The following is a 16,257-nucleotide window of genomic DNA, read 5'->3' as shown; positions in this document are numbered from 1 at the left end:
ACTGCAGAACATGTTGCTTTCTAGGCAGCCATTTTCCAACAGTGACCCAGTGATCCAGGATGTTTCTATTCTGTGGCTCAATAAGTGCCTTCCAATGGCTACAGCAAGTGAAAAGAGCTCAAGGGTCAAGGACCAGCTCTTAAATACTTTGGTCTGGAAGTGACATGTCATTTCTGCTCACAGCCCACTGGCCAAAGCTCATCACTAGGCCCCAACTGCAAGGAACTAGGAAGTCTGAGGAAGCTTTGGTGCCAAACCATCTGACATTCTATGTATGTTGCTTATTTATTTAATGTCTGTCTCTTTCCACTAAAGAGTTCCATGATGGCAGGGATTTGTGCCAGTTTTGGTTACTGCTGTATCCTCAGTGCCTAGTAAACTGATCAGAATATTTGTGGAATGAATGTGGGAATGAATGAAGCAATGAATGAGCTGAGTGCTATAACAGAGTTAGACCATGGGGAGAACCATTCAGCTTTGCATGGAGATATAAGGAAGGCTTCCAGAGAGGTGTTATTTGAATGGACTCTTGGATAGGGTAGGTACTTACCAAGGAAAGAGGAAGTGAGGGACAGAAGGGCCAATATGTACAAGGCCCAGAGGCATGAACAGCTCTGCCCATTGAGAGGAGGGCCAGGCCCAGATCCGGAAGAATGGAAATATGGAGACAGTGGAGGGAAATGAGGTCCAAGAGGTTGGGGGCCAGATTGTGCCTGGCCTTGAAGACTATGCCTAGGAGCCTGAACTTTATCTCAGGAGAAACAGGATACTCCTGAAGGCCTTCAGGCAAGGGAATGAACGTGATCACATTTGGGCAAAGATCGTGAGAAACTTATAAAGCGATGAAGAGGGCCATTCTCTTATTTAAAATTCTCTGCTCCCCACCAACCTTGGAACTGGTCCCTATCCTAAAGAGCACCTAGCCTTTAATGGACTGGCCTGATTTTTTTCTGCAGCCTCCTCATTCCCTCCATTTACTCATAACAGCCTCTGCTACTAGCATGCAAAGTCCAGGCAGATCCTGAACATGCCATGGGATGTCAGACCTCCATGTCAAAAGAGACTTGCTTACGGTCAGATGTGCAGGAAAAGCCTGTTACGTCTCATTTGGGGGCTCCTTCTACTCTGCCACATGCTTAAAGTAAACTCATAAAGTGCCCATGATGGGTGGTAGGTGCTTTCCTGTTTGGGTATTGTCACAGAGTGAGCACTTATTAATACTAGCTCAAGCTTTTCCTCCATCCAGGGAAGAGGTCTCCATCTTAGGGGCTTCTCCAATGTCAGCTCCCCAGGCTGGTAAGGGCAATGATCTTGGCCCCAGTTTTGGCCCTGGGCCTTGTGGGATCACCCCCAACAAACTAGCATCTGTGCCTCCCATCCCCAACAGGGGAAAGAATCACATAGTTAGGCCTGGAACATAGGCAGTTTAAATGTTGACAAGGCCACACACATGGAGCTAAACCACATGGTCGTACTAAAGACCCTGAAAAAAGGCCACCTCCTGGAGTTTCTCACATATAGCAGTAGCTTCTGGCAGCTTCCAAGAGAGCTGTTATTCCTGTCATTTATGAGAGCAGAGAACAGTAATACTGCACACCCTTCAGAAGCTCCTCCTACCATTGATGGGGCAGAATAGGATTTGATTCCCCTCCCTTCCTTTGTGTCTACCCCCAAACTCCATCCCAGAACAAACAAACTGAGAGAGAGCTCAGTGGTAAGAAAAATTCTTCTTTTTTTTTAATCTATTAGCAAATAACAGCACAGCTATGGTATGAGGTCAGCTCAATATTAACAAGAGAAAGATGTGTTTGTTTTATAGGTGTGTTCGTTTCAGAAGCATCTTACCCTGCCCTCTAGCTCCACTGAGGGGCATACTTACTAGACTTGATTAACGAGCTAGGATCAAGTGAGAGGGGCAGAGGGGCAACACTGTGTATGAGGAGCAGATGGGGGATGGTACTTGTTAGCGAAGGAGACCAAAAAGAGAAGTCTCCCATATACTGAGTGAAGCTTGGACCCTAGGTGACTGGATGGAAAAATAAAATGTTTTTCAGTATCTAGAGCTGTTCTACTCTGTAATACAGTAGCCTCTAACCACATGTGGCTATTGAGCACTTGCAATGTGACTTGTCTGAGTGGAGGTGTGCTGTACATAGAAGGTAAACACAACATTTTGAAGACTTAGTATAAAAAAGATGTACATTAGGGGTGGCTGGGTAGCTCAGTTGGTTAAGCATTCAACTTCAGCTCAGGTCATGATCTCGTGGTCTGTGAGTTTGAGCCCCGCACCAGGCTCTGTGCTGACAGCTTGAAGCCTGGAGCCCGCTTCAGATTCTGTGTCTCCCTCTCTCTCTTTCTGCACCTCCCCCACTTGCACTCATCTCCCTCTCCCTCTCTCAAAAATAAATAAACATTAAAAAAAGTACGGTATAGGAGTACTGATGCATAGGGGCACTTGTACCCCAATGTTTATAGCAGCACTCTCAACAATAGCCAAATTATGGAAAGAGCCTAAATGTCCATCAACTGATGAATGGATAAAGAAATTGTGGTTTATATACACAATGGAGTACTACATGGCAATGAGAAAGAACGAAATATGGCCCTTTGTAGCAACGTGGATGGAACTGGAGAGTGTGATGCTAAGTGAAATAAGCCATACATAGAAAGACAGATACCATATGTTTTCACTCTTATGTGGATCCTGAGAAACTTAACAGAAACCCATGGGGGAGGGGAAGGAAAAAAAAAAAAAAGAGGTTAGAGTGGGAGAGAGCCAAAGCATAAGAGACTCTTAAAAACTGAGAACAAACTGAGGGTTGATGGGGGGTGGGAGGGAGGGGTGGGTGGGTGATGGGTATTGAGGGGGGCACCTTTTGGGATGAGCACTGGGTGTTGTATGGAAACCAATTTGACAATAAATTTCATATATTGAAAAAAAAATTACGGTATCTCATCAATTATTTCTTTATATTGAGTATATGTTAAAATGATAATATTTTGGATATATTGAGTTAAATAGATTATATGATTAAAGTTAATTTCATATTTATGCATTTATTTTTTATTTTATTTTTTTAATTTTTAAAGGTTTACTTATTTATTTTTAAATTTTTTTAGTTTATTTATTTTTGAGAGAGGGAGAGAGACAGAGTGCGAGCAGGGGAGGGGCGGAAAGAGAGGGAGGCAGAGAATCCAAAGCAGGCTGCAGGCTCTGAGCTGTCAGCACAGAGCCTGATGCAGGGCCCAAATTCACAAAGCGTGGGATGATGACCTGAGATGAAACCAAGAGTTGGATGCTTAACTGACTGAGCCACCCAGGAGTCCCCAGTTTATTTATTTATTTTGAGAGAGAGAGAGTACACAGGAGGGGCAAAGAGAGAGGGAGAGGGAATGAGAGAGAATCTCAAGTAGGCTCCACACTGTCACAGTGCAGAGCCCAATGAGGGCCCTGAACTCAGGAACTGTGAGATCATGACCTGAGCTGAAATCAAGAGTCAGTAGCTTAACCGACTGAGCCACCAAGGCACCCCTCTTTATACTTTTAAAATGTGGCTACTAGAATAGTGTAAACTATACACGTGGCTTGTGTTGTATTTCTATTGGACAGAGCTACTCTAGACTGCCTATGGATGACAGTTGATAATAAGATTTCTCAGCCTTGTAGACATGACGAGCTTTAAGTCAGGGGTCATATGAGCTTAAAATTCAACTTGCTTTGTAGCAAATTAGATTTTATTTTTCACATTTGTCAAACTATCTTTTAAGAAGATTAAGTTCCTATAAAATCCTACCTTCAGGAATACAATTTCTAGAGATTGAAATGAAAATATTGCAAGAGTGTCTGCCATATTCCAAGAAACCGTAGGCACTTTTAACTTTATTCCTAAAGAAAGGGAGTTGATATGAATTTTGTGGACTATAGAAAAATATATTCAAGAGATATTAAAAGTACCAACGGGCAAACACGCTTTTACAGGGATGAACGATATTTAATTGTCCAGCTCTTTCCAATTTTTTTCTACCTTTGTTTTCTAATCTGTATTTTCACTTGGGGCTTGCAAAACAGGAAAGAGGCAGAAGGGTACCTCTAACAATGTCAAAAAGGGTCTTATGAGAGCGTCTCTGTAAAGACATGTGGTTCTCAGGCTAGGATAACATAAAGGCCTCCTCATGTTCTGCTCACTATAGAGTCAACAAACCTGCAGCTGAAATGCCTTCCTTCCTCATGTGTCCTCCAGGGCTGCTTTTACTTCTCTCTGCCTACTGTCAAGTGGACACTGCATTTTTCTAAAAAGCCATATCCCTGGGGCGCCGGCTGGCTCGGTTGGTTAAGCATCTGACTTCGGCTCAGGTCATGATCTCATGGTTCGTGGGTTCGAGCCCTGCGTCGGGCTCTGTGCTGACAGCTCAGAGCCTGGAGCCTGCTTCGGATTCTGTGTCTCCCTCTCTCTCTGCCCTTCCCCCACTCACACTCTGTCTCTCTCTCTCTCTCTCTCTCAAAATAAATAAATATTAAAAAACATTAAATTTTGCAGAGAAGAAACTGAGGGTTGATGGGGGAGTAGGGGAGAGGGGAAAATGGGTGGTGGGCATTGAGGAGGGTGCTTGCTAGGATGAGCACTGGGTGTTGTATGTAAGCGATGAACCATGGGAATCTACCCCCAAAACCAAGAGCACACTGTACAAACTGTATGTTAGCCAATTTGACAATAAATTATATTAAAACTTAAAAAATAAAATACAGTAAAAACCATTAAATTTTATTTTAAATTATTATTATTATATTTTATTTTAAATTAATGTTTAATAAACATTAAATTTTTTTTTTAAAGCATATCCCTAAGAACCCCCCACCTGTCATTCCATCACGTTAACCGATTCCAGGTGCTACATAAGAAGAAGGGCGCTTGGGAGACAGGATAATCAAGGGAGAAAAAAATCTCGAATCTTGACCTCACCTTGTGCTCAGCAGATGTCCCGTGGACATAGCGGTGAGCTCCCAGGCCTTGCAAGATGCCCAAGCCTCCTTTTGCCATGTTTACCCGGGAACTGTCCTCTGTGGTGGGGACCAGACTCCCTGCAACCATGGTGAGGCCTGAAGTGTTGATTGTCAGCGTTCGTTCAACAGATCTGAAATAGTTCAGAATTCCTAAGCAGACGCGCTGAAACAAAGAAAGACCAGGTTAGGCCCCTGCCCTTTGCTGGCCCCACACAACAGAGTAAAACTGAATGGGGTTGCCAGGTCAACCCTACTGCTGAGAAACACACCACCCCCAGAATGGCCTGATTTTGTGGAAAAATACCCAAACAAAGAACAGGTGTAAGGATGCATTGCTACTGGGAAAGCAGGAAAGCCGCCTTGGGAGACAACCCAACATTTCAGACACCTGAAGCCAGCATGCCATGCCATCCACATACCTGCAGCTCCCTGATTCGCAGGTGGCGCAGATATAGAAAGGACAAGTAGGTCCCCCTCGTCAGGACAGGATCCCTATCGCTGGGCCCAGTCCCATCGTCCAAGCCGAGCAGTTGTAGGGCCTTTGCATAGCTGTATCTTTAGCAGGCGGGAAAAACAGAATAAATGCTTTCCACCTCAAAGTGGTTCGGAAAATTCATCTACACCAAATTGAAGTCACTTTATTTAACTTAAGGGAGTTTCACAGTAGCTACTCTTTAAAAATGAACTAGAAGAAAAATAATTACTATGTGTAAATATAAAAAGAAATTTCTCTTAGCAATTACTCTTGTTAAAAACCCAGTCCTACCTAGGGTGAAACATTAATTTAGTTGTCTGACCTGTTTTAACAGTCTTGCTTTTATTTCAGCTTTAAATATTTTTGAGTTAACATGTAACCTACTTATTATTCAGTCACTCAATTTCCTCCACAGTGTTTAATCCATTTCCTTGAGTCCCTAGTAAAATGATTTCATTTTACCCTTTCTCTTTTTTCTGCTTGACAGGCTTATCAGCATGTTGGCAGAGACTTATTTGTGCTGGGTCATTTGCATTTTGTGCCATCGCAAGGTCATCTTCCTTCATATTTTCATTCTATCAAAAAAGTAGCATCAGTTGAATGACATCAACATTTGCAATATTATTAACAAAAATCAGAGCTGGGTCACCACAAAATTAAATCCTATGATCCAAGGCATATTTAGATGAGCAAACAGAAGAGCATCTTGGTCCATTGCAACATGACATATGAAAATGTGGGTTTCCAAAATAAATTGGAAGGCACCGTTTTTATTATTATTTAGTCTCTGTTTTATAAAACTCTTCACAGCTTTTAAAAATTGCCACCCCACACACACCTTTTACATGATTCACTTATGAAAAGTTGATACACACATTTGTAGATGCTTGAAACCATGAACGTCTCTAATCTAGTCTTGTTCCAGGCTGAGAGAGATCAGTGGGTTAAACACCTCTTTCTACTTTTGACCTATATGATTTAATTGTTTAAAGTCTGGATCCTGTTTTCACACTTGTAAAATGGCATAATGATACAAAATAAGCTGCTGTGAGAATTAACACTTAGTGACTAGCACCTCATAGGTGCTCAATTACATGCTGGCCATGGATTGCAATAGTCAGTTAGCCCTGTAGGATCTATCACAGAACTCGTGGTTTATACTTAAAAAATCCACAGGCATTTTTCCTGATGTCAAGCAGGATGAGATCATACACAAAGGGCCCTAGGAAAAATTGTGAAGAAGGTGGTATTGATGAATGATCATGTCCTTGGCCCTCTGAGCAGCCCCTTTCTTAGCTGTCCTTTCTGCCTGCCCCTGGGCATAAATGCCATTCTCATAAGACACTCTTTTTTCGTAGCGGTGCTGATACCCACAAAAATTCTGAGTGGCAATGAGTTAATTTGGAACCCCACTCTTTGGGTTACTTATATTCTAATAGTTCTTGGAATTCCAATAAGGCCCTATGGCAGAGACTGCTGGTTGTTCCCCCATATCCGCTTTCCTCTTTTTCTATAGTAATTGAATATTTATCTTGGCACATAGCCACCCAGATGGAGATGACGTTTCCAAGCCTCTTTTGCAGCTAGGCGTAGCTATGTGACTAAGTTCTGGCCAATGGAATGAGAGTGAAAATGTCAGGTGGCAGCTTCTGGGAATTTCCTTGAAGTGGCAGCTTCCTCACCCCCAGTGTCCATCCTGCCACTTATATATGAATGTGACAGCTGGAGCTCCATCTCAGACCAGGTGTTGATCTTGGATATGGAGGCCACATTTGTTGGAACTCCAGGACAGAAGGAGCATGGGTCCCTGAGAACTCCATGGGAGCAATCATCACACTGTCTCTGTACTTCCTACCCCTGGATGTTAATATGAGGGAGAGAAAGAAATTCCCATCTCCTTTCACCCTCTCTTATTTTGTGTTTAACTATGACCAACAGCCAAATATAATTTTAACTAATACAGTACTTAAGATTCTAAAGATATACAATTGGTCTTTATGATGGGCAGTGGAGGAGAAAATTTGGAGCAGGGATACTAGGAAGAGCTGGTGAGAAAGAAAATGGTCTAATTGAGTATCGTTAAGTAGCTTCCCATTCTGCCTGTGGATAGTTAACTCCTGCCTGTTTGGGGTAAGTATGCACATCAGTGTGTTTCTGTGTAAACATCCCACAACCCTGGGAATGGAAAAGGCTTTAGGAGGCGACATGGTGTACTCGCGTTCCTGAATACAGAAACACAAGATCATTACCCCAAATTAAGAGAATCTCTGTTATTTTAAGAAAATCTGTAGGGAAGAGTGTACTCTATGAGGAAAGCTGAACTTTGACAGTTTCTATTTGGCCCAGAATTTTGGGTAAGAGGGGCTCTACTGAAGACTTTTGCCCCCCAGCCTTATGGTGCTCTTATGTTGCAGTTCAGCATTGCTGGGCGTAGGTCCAGAGGGCAGGCTCAGAACCACAGCCTTTCTCTGATGGGACTGTGACTTTTTCAGCTGCTTCTAAAATTACCCAGAATTACATAGGAAGGAACAGAAAGTGACATCAAGTTACAGTGAAAGACACTTTGAAGGAATGACTGAACAAGCCACAAAAATACCCAGCAGACTGCCAGGAAGAGAGGACGGGGGCACAACAGGGTAGGGTGAGTAACGGGAGAGAGCCCAGCACCCACCGGAAAAACAGAACAACCACAGCCCACAGAAGTAAACTGCTTAGGAAATACCAAAGGTGCATGAGTGTATCTCCCTAAGAAGGCTGGACACTGAGCAGGTAAGCAGCAGGGCTGACCGGAAAACAGAATGTCAACACCACCTGCGTTTGTACTTTCTTCCGAGGCAGGTAAACCCTTTGACATTTACTCTCCCTGGTGGCTGGGTCTTTGCCAGCATGGCTGACTTCGTGTATTTGGACAGTTCTGAGACTTCTACTGATTGCAAATCTCATTTTATTCTGGGAAATTGGCAGGGGCAATGGAGTGGGAGTGGAGGGGGAAAGAATTAGAAGGAAAATATGTCTATTATGTATTTCCCACCTCCTAAATGTCCCTACAGCTTCCTTGTGTATACCTACAGAATAAAAAGACTAGAGGGATAAATGTATACCAAATGTTAACAATACTATTGTTATATTTGGGTGGTAAAATAATGGCTGGTTTTTATTTTCTTCCTTGAACTTTTCTATATTTCCCAAATTTTTTATGATAAATACATGTAATTAGTGTCAACAGAAAATGTTTGTTTTTAAAATGCCTTATTGAATTGATGAGGGAAACCAGAAAAGAAGTGTTTTATGTGTCCCTGAACTTCTTGCACACCGGAGCTACTGTATACAATAACACTTTTGTGAGGGCACACCATGTACTCATAATATCTCTGGCAATGGAGGGGAGCAGTAACACAGGGGGAAACAGCTGTCCCCTTCTCCTCTCCTCTGTATGGCCAGTAAGAAGAAGCAAAAGTAGAGGTTGGGGGCACCTGGGTGGTTCAGTCAGTTGAGCGTCCGACTTTGGCTCAGGTCATGATCTCGTGGCTTGTGGGTTTGAGTCCCACATCGGGCTCTGTGCTTACAGCTCGGAGCCTGGGGCCTGCTTCAGATATTTTGTCTCCCTCTCTCTCTGTCCCTCCCCTGCTCATGCTCTGTCTCTGTCTCTTCAAAATAAATAAACACTAAAAAAAATTTTTTTTAAAGGAAGCAAAAGAAGAAGCAAAGTTGATCTAGTGTTTTCTGCCCCTTCAGCATTCCATAAAGTTAAAGAACAGTGACCATTTAAACCATACCTTTAGAAATATGATGGTCTAAGGGACTCTTAGATATAGAGAACAAACTAAGGGTTGCTGGAGGGATTGTGGGTGGGTGGATAGCTAAATGGGCAATGGGCATTAAGGAGGACACTTATGATGAGCTCTGGGTGTTATATGTGAGGGATGAATCACTGGATTCTACTCCTGAAATCATTATTGCCCTATATGCTAACTAACTTAGATGCAAATTAAAAAAAAAGATATATGATGGTCAATAGTAGTATTGAATGTCTGTACATCAATAACCATTTGAGTAAACAGGGATTTTCTTGGGGAAAAGCACTGGATACAAGTAACTTGATATGATACAAGTTTGGAAGGTTCGGGAAGATCCACACAGGGCTGCCTGGTCTATTCCTTCTCCTGGTTAGGACTACAGTTAAATTATTTTTAAGTTTTTTCAGTAGGCTATCAAAAAATGCAGTCCATTTGGACCAGAATTACCTCTTTATAGTTATAAATTATCTTCAATTAACAATTATAAGAAGATTTGGTATTTTTTTTCTTTATCCCCCAAACCCAGATCTTTCAGTGAATTTGGAAATAGAATTGTGTATAAAGAAAAGAGTGGCCAGCCTTCCATGCTGATAGTAAATAAAAGGCCAATTCAAACTGTGATAGAAACATTACAAATATTATCAATGTTCAGACAAACACATTCTGTGTTAAAATCGACGTGGGAAAGCAGGTTCTCTCATAAGTTACTGGTTGGGAGAAAAACGATATACCACTTTAGCAGGAAATTTTGAATGTGCACATTCTGTGACCCAGGAAATCCACTTCTAAATATCTACTCTAAAGAAACACACACGCGCACAAGGAGGCATGTACAAGAAAATTCAGTAGGAATGGTTTCTAATGGAATAAAAATGGCAACGCTTATCCACAGGGAGGTGTCTGTGTGATCTGTGGTATATAATAAAATATAGTGCAGCCATTAAAAAGAACAACAGAGACAGATCTCTAAGACATATTATTGGGCAAAAAAGAGCAAGTTGCACAAAGATCCATGGCGTATGACAGATCATGTAAATAATTTTTTAAAGTTTATTTCTATCTATTTTGAAAGAGAGAGAGCAAGTGAGGGAGGGGGAGAGAGAGAGAGAGAGAGAGAGAGAGAGAGAGAGAGAGAGAATCCTAAGCAGGCTCCATGCTGTCAGCACAGAGTTGGACACAGGGCTCGATTTCACAAACCTTGAGATCATGAACTGAGCAGAAATCATGAGTTGGACACTTAACCAACTGAGTCACCCAGGCCCCCCAATGATAGATTATTTATATACAAAACTAAAACACAAAATTATGCTATATGTATATATTTTAACGAGAACATGCGTTTAAATGAAAATGCATTAAAAAGGCTTGAAGCCAATAACCATGTTAACCTCTGAGGAAGTAGAATGGGGACCCAGTATTAGAGTTCCCGTTAGCTAAAGTTAAAGCATTAACTTTCAGTGATGTTTCCACTTTTTACTAGGAGGAGACATTTATTTATTATTTCTGTAGTTTAAAATTAATTTCTAACAACTTCTTAAGGAGAAAAATGGTAACTTTACAGTGGAAAAACCTGTCAAACATCATTAGCCTAACCACATGATCAAGAGTAACATCCCCAGTGATAAATCAGGTTGATAGCATCTGCTTCAGATATGATGTGATGAGAAAGGCACTTCACCTCTGAGGTGCTCATCCTCCAAACTTATAACCCCAGTATAACCATGAGAAAAACATCAGACAGATTCAAATTAGGGAACATTCTACAGGTTGCCTGGCCAGTACTCCTAAAGACTGTCAAGGTCATGGTAAACAAGGAAAGACCGAGAAATGGACACAGACCTGTGGAGACTGGCAAACAGGACACTTAAAGATAATGTGGTACCCTGGAGCACAAAGAAGACATTCATGGAAAAACTAGTGAATTCCAAATATAGTCTAGTTTAGATGTCAGTAATGTACCAATGCTGGTTCCTTAGGTGTGACAAAGTAACATAAGATCAATGTTAATAATAGGAGAAACCAGGGGCACCTGGGTGGCTCAGTCAGTTGAGTGTCCGACTTCGGCTCAGGTCATGATCTCACAGCTCGTGGGTTTGAGCCCCACATCGGGTTCTGTGCTGACAGCTCAGAGCCTGGAGCCTGCTTTGGATTCTGTGTCTCCCTCTCTCTCTGTCCCTCCCCAGCTTGCGCTCTGGCTCACTCTCTCTCTCAAAAATAAATAAACATTTAAAAAAATTTTTTTAAATAATAGGAGAAACTGGACAGGGATTCCTGGGAACTCTTTACACTATCTTTTTAACTTTTATGTAAATCTAAAACTACTCTAAAATAAAACATTTATTTTCTTTAAAAAAAATCCCTAAGGAAAGGCTGCTGGTGAATAGTGTTCATGGAAAATTGATCAGAAATTGTTCTGAAGTTGTGCTATACATAATTAGTGCTTATATTCCTTCGGAGCCGTTAAAATGGACAGTCCTACCAGGTTTGCTTTCCTTCATGCAGAAGACGCTTAAGAAAGTCATTTTTCACGGGCTATTATCACTTGCCAACTTCAGAATCAGAATGCTGACCAGCATATAGATGCTAAAATTCATACTTGACTGCTACATGCTTGCAAAATAGTAACAGAGCTTTAAAATTCATACCCACATTCCTATGACTCCTCCCAGCTGCCACCTTCCACTTAATTCTAATCTCATCCGACTAGTATTCAACATTCAGAATGGCATCACACTACTATTGGGTCCCCTGATACTGTATAAAGTGACTCTTGACCAGAGCAGATATACCCAAGGAGGTCACAAAATAACACCCACAGGAAACTGTGAAGGAAAAGTAGAAAACTGTTGATTGTTGCCTCAGAATTTCCTTTCTCACACACTGTGCTATTTTCCATTCTCTTCTTGGAAAACTCTTCTCCAGTATGGCTGACTCCTTCTCATTCATCAGATTTCAGCTCAGATGTCCCCAACTGTGAAAGAGCTTGGTTGATCATTCCGTGAGTGCTCCTTTCTACCCTACTGCCCCCTTTTCCTGTGGTTTTCTTCATGGAACCCACAAGTTAGAGACGTAGATTTACTTTTTTGTTCACTTGTTTATTGCATGTTTCATTCCCTGAGCAGCACAATTCCTGGCACAAAGGCAGCATCCATGTAATAATCATTGAATGAATGAATGAATGAATGAATGAATGAATGAATAACTTGCATGACACTAACATGCAGGTTAATCCATGTGTGTTATATGGCTCCCCTCAGGATGCACCTCTAAAATCTATAGGTATTCTAAGTCTCTTTAGGGTGTATATCAACTTGAAAAGAGGTGCTCACATTTTTCTCCCTTTGGCTAATTCCAAGAACAACATTTACAAGTCAGTCAATAGCCAGAGGAAGTGGTTTTCTTTCTTTTCTTTTTTTTTCCCTCCTATTTAACACTAGGCAATTGCATTCACAACAGATTTTGGTGAAAGCAGACTGCATTTCATCATACCCTGCTTGACTTTCTACCTCATCTGCAAATGGAGGAAAGCAGTAACAGAGAATGGCAGAAGTGTTAGTTCTCTCCACTGGGTGGCTGGGCACCTCTTAGTGTTTTCTGCCTTTCAACATTTACTTGAGCCAGCATCTCCTGCTGTCACCATGCACCTTCTGCTTTTCCCTGGTAAGTTCCTTTGTCCCCTAAATACGCATAGGCATTGCTACAACTCTGGCCTTCTGGTCCAGCCAGACCCTGGACCATTCTCCATGAATTCAAACATGAAGCTCTTTGCCTCTGACTCCCTCTTCCTTTGCCTCTCACCACTCCCTTACTCATATTCACCTCTTTTCACCCTCATCTGGCACCCAGAAATTTAATTGCCCCTATTCTCTCAGTCAAGGAGAAAAGCATATTAGTGCTAATGGCCCTCAAATATTAATACCAGAATTTCAGGTAATGGAGGATTATATCAACATCAAGAGGTAGACTTTCCAGGATCCTAGGAGTAGGGGTCTTATTCTGAGATACCTGGGCTGACTTTGCCTTCGCCCCCTCCCTTCTTTCCTACTCCCTACCTCCTTTCCTTCAAGCTTGGTTCAAGAAACAAAAGAGCCAGATGTTTTTAAATGTCCCCTTGTTAGTATAAGGTCTTCCTGCAAGGTGACATATACCTCAGTATGAAATGGCAATGGAATAGGAAAAATGTGGCTATTTTCTCAATTCTTGCAGGATGCTAGCTGAGGAGTGTCGTTGGTAGTCATGCCCTATCAGAGAATTCAGAGGCCAGGGAGATCCATGCCATGATATGCTGTATCTGTTCCTGATCTGTGTGACCAAATCATTTTTTATTAGGTTCTCTAGATCCTTACCTAAACAGATTGAAAAGTGCATAGAAGTTGTGGTGTGTGTGTGTGTGTGTGTGTGCGTGTGTGTGTGTGTGTGTGTGTGTGTGTGTGTGTGTGTGTGTATACATACATGCACTTACAGGCTTGCTTCCAGCTAATCTGTAACTCATTTCAAGTTTCGCTTTCTCCCATACACAGTCTGAGATGATGGACCATGACAGTGCTCTCTCTAGCATTCTACTAAACTTCTCCATACCTTCGACTTTATGTATAATTTTTAGTCACTCTACAATTAATCTTTAGGGGTGAAAATAATAGGATTATTATGCAGATTGGGCCCAAGACAAATTCAGGCCCTCTTACTTCAACTGAACCCACTAGCTACATGGTCATCCTCATATTCTTTTCTCACTGGTGGCCCTGTGGTGTTCCCAGAAGTGATATACCTCCTCACCTGTCACTTTCACCTCCCACCTCACTAATGCAGACATCCTCTCCCTCTTCTCTCTCTCCTGGAGACAGCCAGGGCCATTTACAAGCTACCACACCTTATCTTTTGGCACGTGACAATTCTATATACCTCATTCACCTCAAGGGAAGTGATGCCATTCTCCCTTTCTCAAAATTACTCCTTGGACTGGTTTCTTCATTCCATTCCCTCCTCTTTCCCCAGGGTCCTTTTCTCAGATTTAACAATTCATATCTTCCATCCCTTCCTCTCCACTGCTCATTCCTCTCAGACAATGAACATATTGAGTCTTCCCAGCTTAAATAAGCAAAGGAAACAAAACTCTTCCCTTAGAGCAACAGAGAAATAATAGCAGATTATTCAAAAGTGATATAGTACCACCGTGAAGACAAATATCCAATAGCTTTGTGTAGAAACTGATTTTCGTTGCCAAGCTCCAGGCCCATCTTATGTAGTAGCTATCTGGCTGGCTTCCCTGCCTCCAATCTCTCGCTCTTCCCATCCAACTAACACCTGCTACTAAATTAACCGTCCTACAAAATACAGCTTCGTATATATCACTTCCCTTACAGGAAAAGTACAAATTCCTTGGTCGGAAATTTAGAGGCATTCAAAACCTACTCTCTCCCCCTCTTAAAAACACCTCTCTTCCCTATATTTATTTCCACATGAATCTTTCATGCAGCCAAACTGGACTTGAACACTCCACGCACAGTATCTCCTCTGCATTGTTGTTCATGCTTCCCTCCCGAATGTGATTCCCTCTCCAGCACCACTTCCCCGAGCCCCACGATTCCGTCAAGTCCAGGCTCAATTTCCTCCTTTTTCCAGAGGCTTTCTCCCAAAAGAACCAACCCTGGGGGCACCACTTTGCCTCTAAAACACACCACTTTGCCTCTAAAACAATATTTAACAACTGTCCAACTCATTTGGTGTTTAGCACTAAGGAGTGGGGGCCCCTGGGTGGCTTCGTCCGTTAAGCACTAAAGTGTGAAGCTTTGCATTTGTATGTATTGGTTGAGTATAGGTCCCGGCAGCAATATCTTGTATTACACTTCTTTATATGCCTGTTTTTAATTAGCATTTAAGTGTATTAAATGCTAATTATATGTGTGTGTGTGTGTATAAATGTGTGTGTATGTATATATATATATATATATATATATATATATATATATATATATATGAAATAAAAACAAGCCTGGCTGGGTAGTAAAGCTTTTAGGGGGAGGGTCTCTGCAAAACTACCAAAGTAAATTTCTAAGGCATACATACAGGTGGTACGTAGAACAGAAAGGCACATTGGTTATTTCTTCCTGTTGTACCTGGTACAGGTTGGTGTTGCTATAAATGTCCTCCCAGATACTGTCATAGTTGCACTGATGCGAACTCTGGGAAGCCACGAAAGCTGGATGAGATGGAGCCAGCATGACTGTCTTCGCCGCGTGGTCTTGGAGCACTTGCATCACTCGCTCAGGGCTGGAAATCTCAAGGAGTACAAGGGGGAAATGAATGGTTGGGAAAAGCGTTATTCCCTTCTTTTCAGCAAGAATGTGGTCATGTACACACGAATAGGAAAGCAGTCCCAAGTGGGGCTTTATTCAGTTAAAAAATAAAATCATACTCAAACATCACGATTCCCTTACATATGTCCATCCATGTAACATTGTAAGTATTCAAATACACACAGGAGCTCATTTAAAATTGTGTGACAACCCTCTAAACATAATAGCAGGTTGCTCCCCTAGAGGTGTTGTGGGACCAGTGAAAAGATGAACACCCATCATTTTGGGTACAAACCCTGTTTGCTATTAGGAAGCTGACAGGAGATGGAAGAAGAGGAGGCTGGGTAGTGTGAGGGAAGCACAGGCTTTGTAAGGACGCAGACTTGGGCTTGCATCTCTGCTAGAATCCTGTTCTTGTTCTGTCCTAACAAGAATACTAGGATGTATCTCCCCAGATTGCTGCAAGAACGCCTGGCATGTAGTAGGTACTGAATAAATGTTCCTTCTTTTCCGTAAGTAAAGAATCAAATAATAGTCCCAACGCTGAACTCCTACTGCAGTGATACAAGTATTATGGAATTTCAATCATTTTAATATCACAAGGAACTTCAAATATCATTTAGTCCAATCTCTAATCAAAATCCCAATGGCATTTTTTGCATAAGTAGAAAAATTCATCTTAAAATT

At 41.8% G+C, this 16,257-nt stretch overlaps 1 protein-coding gene and 1 long non-coding RNA gene across 11 annotated transcripts in view; one reads left to right on the top strand and one right to left on the bottom strand.

Moving 5' to 3' along the window:
• The window catches only part of CCDC162P (coiled-coil domain containing 162), a 175,365-nt gene that overhangs the window by 118,319 nt on the left and 40,789 nt on the right, over nucleotides 1-16,257 (bottom strand). For all 10 annotated transcript variants that reach the window (XM_045058585.1, XM_045058588.1, XM_045058586.1 and 7 more), the window contains 4 exons: nucleotides 15,391-15,552; nucleotides 5,940-6,052; nucleotides 5,422-5,557; nucleotides 4,962-5,165 (listed from right to left, as the gene is read on the bottom strand). In XM_045058585.1, coding sequence (XP_044914520.1) covers nucleotides 4,962-5,165; nucleotides 5,422-5,557; nucleotides 5,940-6,052; nucleotides 15,391-15,552 — 615 coding nt within the window. The remainder of the gene's footprint in view (nucleotides 1-4,961; nucleotides 5,166-5,421; nucleotides 5,558-5,939; nucleotides 6,053-15,390; nucleotides 15,553-16,257) is intronic.
• On the top strand, nucleotides 7,931-15,699 carry LOC123385669. Its single transcript, XR_006598627.1, has 2 exons — nucleotides 7,931-8,246; nucleotides 15,400-15,699. It is a non-coding gene; the product is annotated as an uncharacterized LOC123385669 (long non-coding RNA).

This window comes from Felis catus, chromosome B2 (assembly GCF_018350175.1).
Source record: "Felis catus isolate Fca126 chromosome B2, F.catus_Fca126_mat1.0, whole genome shotgun sequence".
Classification (NCBI taxonomy): domain Eukaryota; kingdom Metazoa; phylum Chordata; class Mammalia; order Carnivora; family Felidae; genus Felis; species Felis catus.
Note: the sequence above shows the minus strand (reverse complement) of the source record. Positions and strands in the feature narration are given on the sequence as shown.